The following is an 11,534-nucleotide window of genomic DNA, read 5'->3' on the forward strand; positions in this document are numbered from 1 at the left end:
GTCAACATTGGTCAAAGTCAACATCTAGTTGACCTGACTCGCCAAGTTGGTCTACCAACCACTACAAGAAAACGCGATTTTGCGAGGGAAGGTTGCTACGGAACGTATTTTCGTTGTTAATCTGCAATGGATCGTGCTATGGAATGTCTTTCCATCGCAATGTTGCTACCACATTGTCAACGGATTTTATTTTTGGTAGTGAGAGTGGGAGTTGCTAGGGAAAATGCTACCGAATCCATATCCATTGGTATTATGCTACCGATAGTTCTATGGAACAAAAATTCGTAGCAATTTTCCAATGACATTTGTTACCAAATCACTTTCTGTTGAATTGATGCTATGGAATTCATCATCGTGGTTAATATGCAACGGAGTTTGTGACGGAAACCAGTTCCATAGTTGAATTGCTATGGAAGTACATTCATATGTATTTGCTAGGAAATTCTGCTATGGAATATGACTCCGTTTGCTTGTTTTGCTATAGAACAAAATGCGTAGCTAATTTGTGACGATATTTATTAGGATGTTGTATGCTTAATTAATTTTGTTATACTATGGATGAATTATTATTATGATCATTAGAGTTTGTAAGATATGGTTTTAATGAATTTTTTTTGAATTGGTAATATGTGGCATAAACTAATGGCTAAAAATGTAAAAATGAATAGATATTGTTGGAAAGCAGACTCGAACTTAAGCTTATGCTAGAAAAGGGCGCGGTTAAGCCAATTGTGCTAATCAAGTTGTGTATAATTTATTGAAAATATAGTATTATAATGAATAATTAACAATGAATTCATTACAAAGTTATTTTTAATTACATTAACCGGGCATGTTAAAGTATATATAATCTATGCAGATTATTTTCCTTAATAATGAATTCATTACAAACTTATTTTTAATTACATTAAGTATACTTCATCACAAAATTAACATGGATTTTACAAATACTTCATCCTAATCAAACAACATAGCAAGAAAAAATGACTAAAATGTCCTTTTAACAGAATGATGTAAACACAAAAAAAAACATCCCGAGGCGAAGCCCGAGCTTTCTTCCTAGTTTACATTTATGTATTGATATTAAACAAAATTACAAATTAACTTCATCGCAAAAAACATTAAACACACAAAAACATCTAGTCATTATCTTCTTCCTCCTCTTCTTCTTCATCCTCTTCTTCTTCATTACTCGATGTACTATACTCATAACTACCATCGCTATTAGGAATACCATCATTGTCGTCCTCATGAATTTCACCTTCTTCATTAATATTATTTTCATTATCTGAACCGTTGCTTGACATTTCGTGATCCTCATCATGATTGTCTGTATCAGCTAGACTTGGTATAATGATTTCATTTGATTCAACTTCATCTTCTTGGAAAGCAACTTTTTTCTGAGGATGATTTTCATCGGTCCAACCACGAGGTTTAACTATAAATACAACCCACCAGTCCGAGTTGTTTGTTTTCGAACTTGGGTAGGGAATGTAACACACTTGAGTGGTTTGCATGGCTAAAACAAATGGCTTGAACTTGTTGTATTTTCTTTTGACGTTTATCTCGACCAATTTATATTGTTTATGAACCTTAACTCCTATGTTAGGTGTTGGATCATACCAATGACATTTTAACAAAACCGTGGTTTTAATTGGGTAACCAGGGTACTCGACTTCTAAAATTTCGTCTACCTTACCATAATAATCACCTCCTGGGCTACTAACACACAATCCACTATTGGTTGTTAAATTGTTCAGACTATGAGCTTCTGCGTGAAACTTGTAACCATTGACAAAGTATACACTATATAATTTCACTTTTTGAATGGCATTTTGGAAAGGTTAGATATATACTTGTTGTTTATTGGGATCTTACGTGCTTATATGAAAAATGGTAAAACACTTAATTAGAGTTAATTATAACCATAACAAAAAATAATAAATTTTAAAAAAAATACAAAAATAACACCCACGTAGTTTTGAAACCATAATGCAAAGTTCTTCTCAACTTCAGCTGCAAGGACCTGTTCATCCATATCCCCTATAAGTTCATTCAAATGTTCTTCAAATATTCTGTATATCAACATTTCAATAACATTTTAAAGTAACTATGAATGTAATAAACAAAATCATGCATGTAAATGTTATTCGATCATAGCAATTATAGACCAAATGATTATGATTATAATTGAAAGTGATGCATATATTACGTACGAACTTGATATAATGCTTGATCTTATCTTTGTTAAGGAGTATGTAAGTTTGGGTAGCATTCACTTCCTCATCAGACATCATTCTAATCGTGAATCTTCCATAATGACGCCCGGGATATGAAAATATATCTAACATGTCATTGTTAGCATCCGCTTGCTCATCTCCTCCTCCATCATCATTTCGAGGCGACTTTCTATTACGTGTGGGGAAACCAATCTCTAAATAATGAGAGAAAAATATTGATGCTTCACGTAGCAAGTACACGTTAACAACGGACCCTTCCACTCGAGCTTTATTTTTCACATCTTTTTTCAACTTATTTAGATACCTATAGTAAAGATTATTTAAATTAGCTTACAAAAATAGCAACATACATTACGATGTACCATACAAACCTTTCAAATGGACACATCCACCGATATTGGACAGGACCGACTATCTTCGCTTCATATGGCAAATCTACGGGTAAATGTTACATGGAGTTAAAAATACCAGGGACAAAGATGGTCTCTAATTTACATAATATTATTCAGATCTCAGTTTCAATCCTTTCCATGTCTTTTGTTGTGATTGATGTTGTTGTTAATGTTTTGAAGAAAATACTCAACTCTGTTAATACTTCCCACACTAATTGTATGAATCAAACAACTATCTTATATATATAACTACTCTAAACTAATGTCAAACATCCTAGCAAACTTCACAAAAACTGCAACCCACAAACAAATTTCACAATTCAACAACCAACTGTATTGATTCAAAAAAGCTATTACATAACTGCTCACAGAAGGATGCTTTGCACAACATCTATGTAAGCCATGGAATGTTATCTGCTTTGACTTCCTTACCAAGTGGGTTTGAACCTTATTACATGTATGCCTTAGATTCCAACTACATGTGAATAAGACTTGAAAACATCAAAAACACCCATCTTTAAGAGTTTACGGCTGCAAACTCTAAGGGAAATGGCCTTAGGGCCATAAACTCCTCAAAGGGGTGTTTCTATGCCTTAAACCCTTCCAAGAATTTAACCACCAAGTTGGAATAATTCTAGGAATCATATGGAACTTCAAAGGGTAGTGCAACCTGTGTCAAGTCGTTAATGCAACCTGTGTGGTTAAATGACACACTAATTTGGGATTGACAAGGGTGGCAAAGGGTAGCAAGATGTTTTTCATAGATCAATGGAACGTGAGTGCTTAACTGACACATTGATTAGGTGATAAGTGACATCAAGAGTATCAAGCAATTTGCATGGTTATTCAGGCCTTGTTTGTGACCTCTGTATCATAGTCACAAACTTGAAGGGTATATATAACAACGTAATTTTTCAAAAAAAAAAAAATTCAATTCTTAAAATCATAATTTCATCCAAGTCAAACCATAAAAATCCAATGTATCATAATCATAGTACAAAACATATCAAATCCCAAGATCAATTAAATCCAAATCCGCCTGCGTGTGTGTGTGTGTACGAGTCATGTTGGCGCCTTCCCAGGGTCCTCGCTAGTACCTGAAACAGATAACATAACAATTGTAAGCATAAATGCTTAGTGAGTTCCCCAATATACCACTTACACACATACGCCCTTCCAGGCCATGACCTTCCAGTCCATGTGTCTCAGGGGACTTCCGTCCCGACCCGGTAAACCTTCCGGTCCCATCTCACGCTTGCAATTTCTAAATCACGGCCAATCCATCGGGTAGATGTCAAAAATGCATTTCTACATGGAAATCTCCAGGAAATGGTATATATGCATCAACCACCAGGATTTAGTAACCCGAAAGCTCCCAAACTCTTTTGTCAGCTTAAGAAGTCCCTGTATGTATGGACTTAAGCAATTCCCACGAGCTTGGTACCACAAGTTTTCTTCCTTCATTGTTACCCAAGGATTTTGGATCAGCATTAGTGACACATCACTTTTTGTTTATCGCAAAGGCGCTCTTATAGCTTTTTTATTACTTTATGTTGAAGACATTGTTTTAACGGCTTCTGACACAACTTCTAACACAGGATTATGGAAGCAAATTATCAATGACTTGTCAATAGCGTTTGCCATGACAGATCTCGGGCCATTGCATCATTTTTTAGGCATTAAAGTCACACGAGATAAAAACGGTATTTTCTTGTCCTAGGAGCAATACCATGAACAGTTTTAGATATTGATTAAATTGAAGATTTTGGGCTGCCCGGGATGTTAGAATGAGTTCAAGATATTAAAAGTGGTAAGGTAAAAATTCTACCCATAATAATATTTATTTTAAAAAAGTTCATTTAGTATAAAAATCAGTTTTTAGGCTATCAGACTTTATAACCTTTTAAACTTTAAAACAATAAATTTGCTAAAGTTATGTTTTACAATATAACCATCGCCGAATTCCGTTTTCTAGACAAGAAAATCAAATTTATTCCTACTAAAAATTATCTTTAAATTTTTTAAAGTAAAAAAAAATTAGAAAAGTTATTGATTTAATCGGAATCATAATCTAAATAAGAAAAACAAAATAAAAAAGAAAAATCGGTTCCAACCAAAAAAATAGTTATGAATTCCCTTAAAAAAACCAGAAAAAAAACATCGGAAAATAAATGATTTAATCAGAGAAAATCATATAAAAATCAGAAAAATAATCTAAATAAAAAATAAAAACTTTTTAGTAAGAAAAGAGAGGGTGTTTTTAAAATACCGATAATCTATATACTAAGGATAGCGTTTGTGTGGCTTGGGGGGTTTTGAATTTTGAGGGTAATCTTGGGGATCACTTTCAATGTGACACAACCATTGTTGTTGAGTATAATATAGTTATATCAATTCTCATAGGGGCCTCTTCGCAATTACTACCTCCTGATACAGATTTGAAATTTAGCCTCCGCATACCATTAATGGCGTCTTCTTCCACTTCATTCGTCCACAAGACATTTAAGTATGATGTGTTTTTGAGTTTTAGAGGCGAAGACACTCGTAGAAGTTTCGTTGATCATCTTTACTATGCTCTACAACAGAACGGCATTCACACTTACAAAGACGACGAAAGAATCAACAAGGGCAAAAAGATCAGTGATGATCTCATCGGATCCATAGAAGATTCAAAGCTCTACATCATTGTTTTCTCAAAAAACTATGCCTCTTCGACTTGGTGTTTGGATGAGCTTGTGAAGATAATGGAATGTCACAAAACCAACGAGCATACCGCCTACCCAGTCTTCTATGATGTGGAACCATCAGAAGTCCGCAGACAAAGTGGGGCAGTTGAAAAAGCCTTTGCCGATCATGAAAATGAAGAGGCCGCAGAGAAGTGGAGGGGTGCTCTAAAAGAAGCAGCGGATCTGGCTGGATGGGAGTTGAAGAACACTGCCGATAGGTAATCACTTCATCATATTTTTTGCATTATTCGTTGATTTTGCTGCTCGTGGTTCTAGTCTTTCTCATCAATTTTGGCCACATTTTTTGTTTCAATCAAGGTATAATATAATAGAAACATTACACAAGCGCCATCGATATTCAATTTCTTATAATTTCAGCTCAAAACGATGAAAGATATAATTGCTAGTCATTATTATTCGAAATGGGTTTCCAATTTCAGTATTTTCATACGCACGGTCTTTACAATTCTGTCAATCATATATCTGCAATATTCTTTCATTTTGTTTTTTGTAATCTGAGTTCACCATTGATGTAAAAGGCTTGGACATGGCATCTCATGTTGTATATTCTTAAATTTTAACTCAAATTCGGAGTCTTGTTAAAAGATTGAACTTGAAATATGATTATACAACTCTGTTATTACTTCATTTACATTTGTTTGTTGATCTGAAACTAATTATGCATGTGGAATTTTTAAGTAAGCTAATTAAACCTTCTTTAAAATACAGACATGAAGCGAAATTCATCCAAAAAGTTGTTGGAGAGATTTCACTAGAGTTACGATCCATCAATTTTAGCTTTGATGAGAAATTGGTAGGCATGGAGACCCGAATCTGTGATGTTTTATCATCTCTAGATACTAGTTTGAATGATGTTCGCATGATCGGGATCAAGGGAATGGGAGGTGGTGGGAAGACAACTTTGGCCAGAGCTGTTTTTGATCAAATATCCTTTCAATTCGAAGGTGCAAGCTTCGTTGAGAATGTAAGGGAAGTTTCAAAAGCTTCTTTGTCTGGATTGAAGTCGTTGCAAAATCAAATTCTTTCTGATGTCTTCAATGATGATCAGGGCATCTCTGTTAGTAGTGTTTATGACGGAAAAAACAAGATGAAGAGGAGGATGCCTGGTAAAAAGGTTCTTCTTGTTCTAGATGATGTGGATCATTTAGAGCAGCTTGAGGCCTTAGCCGGTGAGACAAATTGGTTTAAGCCAGGAAGCAGAATTATCATTACAACAAGAGATGAGCAAGTGCTCGTGGCACATGGAGTGAAGTCGATTCATAACGTCGTGTTGTTATTGGATGAGGAAGCAATTTGCCTCTTTAGTAAGTATGCATTTGGGAGAATGAATCCAAATCCAGGGTATGAAGAGCTATCACAACAAGTTGTGCATTATGCTGCTGGGCTTCCGTTAACGATCAAAGTTCTGGCTTCGTTTCTTTGTGGTAAAAATGAGCTTGAATGGATAGATGCCCTAGAAAGACTTAAAACAATTCCGTTAATGGAAACTCTGCAAAAGTTGGAAATAAGCTATATCAGTCTAGAGGAGGATTACAAGGAAATATTCCTTAATGTTGCATGCATACTGAAAGGACAGTCAAAAGCCTTAGCAATCAAAACGCTTGAAAGCTGTGGATTTCATGCTAGAAATGGTTTAAGAGTTCTTGAGCAAAAATCTCTCATAGCTGTTAATGCTAGATATGGTTTAAGAGTTCTGGGAATGCATGATCATATTGAAGAAATGGGCAAGAATATTGTTCGTCGTTCGCATCCTGATAAGCCTTATAAACATAGTCGATTGTGGATTGGCAAGGAACTTGAAGATGTATTGACTAATGACTTGGTAGGAATCAAGTTTATTTCTAAGTTGAAACTAACATATTTTGATTTATTACGACACAAATTTCATGGTGCATTCTTTTTGGATTACAGGGTACTAAAGCAACAAGATATATATTGTTCAACGGGTGTAAACTCAGTCCGGAAATTGTGATGAAAGGTCTTAGAAAGATGAAGGAACTTAGATTTCTTGGTGTGTCAACGCCATTTATTGATGCAAATACAAGTGATTGTTCTCATCAAAAATGGAAGTTTGATAAATTGAACGCTTTAAGATATATGCGTTGGAGCTATTACCCTTTTAGGTATTTACCCAAAACATTTCAAGGAGAAAATCTTGTTGCACTTCAGATTACTCACAGCAGAATGGTACAACTTTGGGAAGGAGAAGAAAGAAAGGTAGAATTATGGTTGATTGTCTCTTTTGTGTCACTCATTTGAAATATATACATCCAATGCTTTGTTATTACACTAATATATATATATATATATATATATATATATATATATATATATATATTCATCTTTTTATTTTGCTTATTTTAGGTTCTTCACAAGCTCAGATTCCTTGAGGTAAGGGATTCAATGTTAAGGACCCTTGATCTTGGGCTTACTCCAAATATCGAGACACTGAATCTTACAGGATGCAATGAGTTGGTTGAAGTTCACATGCATACTGAATGTGTAAAGCTCATAAGCATTGAACTCAGTTGTTCGATGTTGAGGACCCTTGTCCTTGGGTCAGCTCCCAATCTCGAGTGGTTATACCTTGACGATTGTTCGGATTTGATAGAACTTCAAATGCCTGGTAGAGCTCCAAATCTGAGATACCTCCAACTATGGGATTCAAAGTTGAGGACCCTTGACATTGGGCTGACTCCGAATCTTGAGTTTTTAGATCTTAGAAATTGTCATGATTTGGAGAAACTTTACATGGCTGATGAATGTCAAAAGCTCAAATCGCTTTACATTAATTGTTCAAGCTTGAGGAACTTTGACCTCAGGATGACTCCTAATCTTGAGATGTTAGATCTTAAAAATTGTTCTGATTTGGAAGAACTTCACATGGCCAATGGATTTCAAAAGCTCACATCCCTCAAAATTAGTGGTTCAAAGTTTAGGAACCTTGACCTCAGGCTTACTCCAAATCTCAAGATGTTAGATCTTAAAAATTGTTCTGATTTGGAAGAACTTCACATGGCCAATGGATTTCAAAAGCTCACATCCCTCAAAATTAGTGGTTCAAAGTTTAGGAACCTTGACCTCAGGCTTACTCCAAATCTCAAGACGATAGATCTTAAAAACTGTTCCAATCTTCTAGAACTTCATGTGGCCGATGAATGTCTCAAAAAGCTTGTCTACTTAGACTTAAGTGGTTGTTTGAGGTTTAAATCTTTTAAGTTTGAAATAAAGAATGATGGTTCTTGTAGAAAGGATTATTCTTTTTGTAGCCATGATGAACCACTTAAGGTTGTTCCTTTAGCTAATTTGTATATGATTGCGGAGTCCCTAGATGAATGCCCAGTTCACCCCGAAAATAAATTTCCAAAGTTTCAGTTTTTATGTTTGTATGCTGAAGATCAACCCTTATTTACAAGAAACCTTGGAAACCTGATTTCCTTAGGTCTGTGTCCTTGCACAAACCTTGAGATATTTTCTAGAAGCATTTGTGGGTTACAACATCTAAGAGAGCTTACACTCCAAGGCAGTCTTCCAGAGGTTCCCAAGGAGCTTGACCAGCTAGAATGTCTAGAAAGGCTACATCTGTATGATACAAATATTAAAGATCTTCCTGATACCATTTGTAAGCTGAAACATCTTGAATCTCTCAATCTTGGTTATTGTCCATTGCTTGAGAAGTTACCTGATGATCTTGGCCGATTAGAATGTTTAAAGGAGATAACTTTGATAGGTGCAAAGATTAAAGATCTTCCTGATAGCATTTGCATGTTGAAATATCTCGAATCTCTCAAACTCCCTGGTTGTTCATTGCTTGAGAAGTTACCTGCTGATCTTGGCCATTTGGAATGTCTGGAGAATCTCGAACTCAACCATTGCAGGTTTTTACCAGATATCCCAGACAGCATCTGTAAGATGAAGTGTCTAAAATATCTCTGTCTGTACTCTTGTATTCAACTTGAGAAATTGCCTGAGGAATTTGAGCGTTTAGAATGTTTAGAAAAGTTAGATTTAAGAGGTACGAGCATAAGAAATCTTCCGGAGAACATCTTCTTCTTGAAAGGGCTACGTATTATTGGGTCAAGAGGGCTGCTTCAGTCATCTGGTTTTAGATCCGAGATACGAAGCTTAGACTCAGGGAATTTCAACTATGTGGATCTGTGAATAACTCAGGCAACATCAGTCCCCAATATAGTAGTTTCCTCTAAGTGTGGTGCTCCAGGGATGATTTTGAGAGGGTCAGAAGGCTCGGAAAAAAGCCAATAAAAAAACGATAAGAAGATTATAACAGCTACTTTCTTTGTTTTGTATTGGTTATCTTACTTTGGTAAGAATTGTGAAATTGATATGACAATAATTAATTTTCTGCCAAAATTATAATTATATTAGAAGAAAATACAAGTGTTATGCATACATGAAGAACCCATGTTGTAGTTTAAAACTTGGTTTCGATTTCGTAGGGTAGCATATATGTCGTTTCTGTTAAATTTGGAGCTTAAGTGTACCATGTCAGAATTCAAGAATGAGATGTTAACCTCCTAACAAGACACATGTCGATCTCGTGCGAATGACTGAAGATGTAAAAATGGTATTCCTTTATTTTCTGTTTTCTGCATTCGAAATTTTGTTTTGCTATCAATCCTAACAGATGAACCTTAACCTGCAGGCAAGCAATTGTCACAGGCGATCTGCCCAAACTGTTGGAAAGTTACTTGGTTTGATTACATCATTCAATGTAATCAAGTCTTGTCCTCAATATTTTGATTCTCGAGTTCCAAAAACCATCATGCTTTTTTTTTTTTTTTCATTTCTATACGAAATAATAGAGTTAATCTTAGCTTATCCTAGTTTACAGGATCTGTTTTTGTATATCCTGTAACATTTCTAAACCAAATAATAGAGTTAATCTTAGCTTATCCTAGTTTATAGGATCTGTTTTTGTATATCCTGTAATTTAGATAGTTTGTTGTACTCTGTAACTATTATATACTATTGATTAATGCATATCTCATCAAACCATGGTGATTACTTAAACCTAATATGGTAACAGCCTAATAATTCATGGCCGTCATCTCTCTTCTTCTCTTTCATCATGACAGACGAATCCTCCAAAAACGACGATTCTCCTCTTCTTCTTTCCACCATTCTTCACATGTTAACCTGAAATGGGTTTCCTGCAACTTGTACACAACAAGAAGGTGACAAAGGCTAGAACTTGCAGAGAGAGAACACAATGATTTTGACTTCACGTGATTGTTTAATTGAAAACAGGAAACTGAAAATCTAGATGCCACTGCATAGACCTTGGACCACTAACTTAGACCAAGTCAATAACTAGTAAAACATGGAAAATGATTAAATAAAGTAAACTAACACAAAGCTATAAATAGTAAGATAGAGATGTGCATCTCAGGTAAATGCACACACGTAAAGAAGGTGTTGCAATTTCATCATTCCCTCTCAACACCTACTTCCACCATGCCCATAATGTCACAGAAATCAGCAAGCTTCTCACTGGATAAGCTCTTTGCGAACAGATCAGCTACCTGGTCTTTGGTGTTCACATATATCAAGTGAATGTCACCATCAAATACCTTCTCCCGGATAAAGTGGTAGTGAACCTCAATGTGTTTTGTTCGAGCATGGAATGTAAGGGTTATTGTCTAGTTGAATGGAAGACAAGTTGTCACAGATCAGTGAAATCTTGGAGCCCACATCTTGATTCAGACCCTTCAACAATTGTACAAGCCACATGCATTCTTGATCTGCCATTGCTGCAGCTCGATATTCAGCTTCTGTTGTAGACAAAGTTATAGTGGGTTGACGTTTGCTACACCAAGACACAATACTCAATCTAAGCATAAAGACATAGCCGGTTGTTCACCTTCGAGTACTTACATCTCCAACATGGTTTGAGTCACAGTAGCCAACTAAGTTGCATTCTGGTCCCCTCTTAAACATGACTCCATAATTAATAGTTGCGTTTAAATACCTTAGAACTCTCCGAACAACATCTAGGTGAGTTTTTCTTGCACTTTGGATGTATCGACTGAGCACTCCAACCACAAATGCAATATCCGACCTTTTCAATGCCAAGTAAATAAGACTACCCACAATTTTCAAGTACATGGTTGCATCTTCAAGCTTTCTACCAGCAT

The 11,534-nt window shown here is 35.5% G+C and overlaps 1 protein-coding gene across 3 annotated transcripts; it reads left to right on the plus strand.

Annotated features, from left to right (window-relative positions):
- The first annotated feature begins 4,978 nt into the window (after nt 1-4,978).
- On the plus strand, nt 4,979-9,959 carry LOC144996910 (TMV resistance protein N-like). 3 transcript variants are annotated; one of them, XR_013659664.1, is made up of 5 exons: nt 5,030-5,576; nt 6,088-7,201; nt 7,291-7,596; nt 7,744-9,703; nt 9,837-9,959. XR_013659664.1 is itself a non-coding variant. In XM_078956695.1 (5 exons), exons 1-5 carry the CDS (start codon nt 5,098-5,100, stop codon nt 9,538-9,540), a joined length of 3,612 nt encoding a protein of 1,203 aa, XP_078812821.1. In that variant the 5' UTR covers nt 5,030-5,097; the 3' UTR covers nt 9,541-9,959. The 3 variants fall into 3 exon arrangements, 2 of the variants coding, with proteins under 2 accessions (XP_078812822.1, XP_078812821.1); XM_078956695.1 differs by having other exon boundaries at nt 6,088-6,343; nt 6,428-7,201; nt 7,744-9,959; XM_078956696.1 differs by having other exon boundaries at nt 4,979-5,576; nt 7,744-9,959.
- The last annotated feature ends 1,575 nt before the right edge of the window (nt 9,960-11,534 follow it).

This window comes from Lactuca saligna, chromosome 5 (assembly GCF_052625555.1).
Source record: "Lactuca saligna cultivar CGN05327 chromosome 5, ASM5262555v1, whole genome shotgun sequence".
NCBI classification, from domain to species: domain Eukaryota; kingdom Viridiplantae; phylum Streptophyta; class Magnoliopsida; order Asterales; family Asteraceae; genus Lactuca; species Lactuca saligna.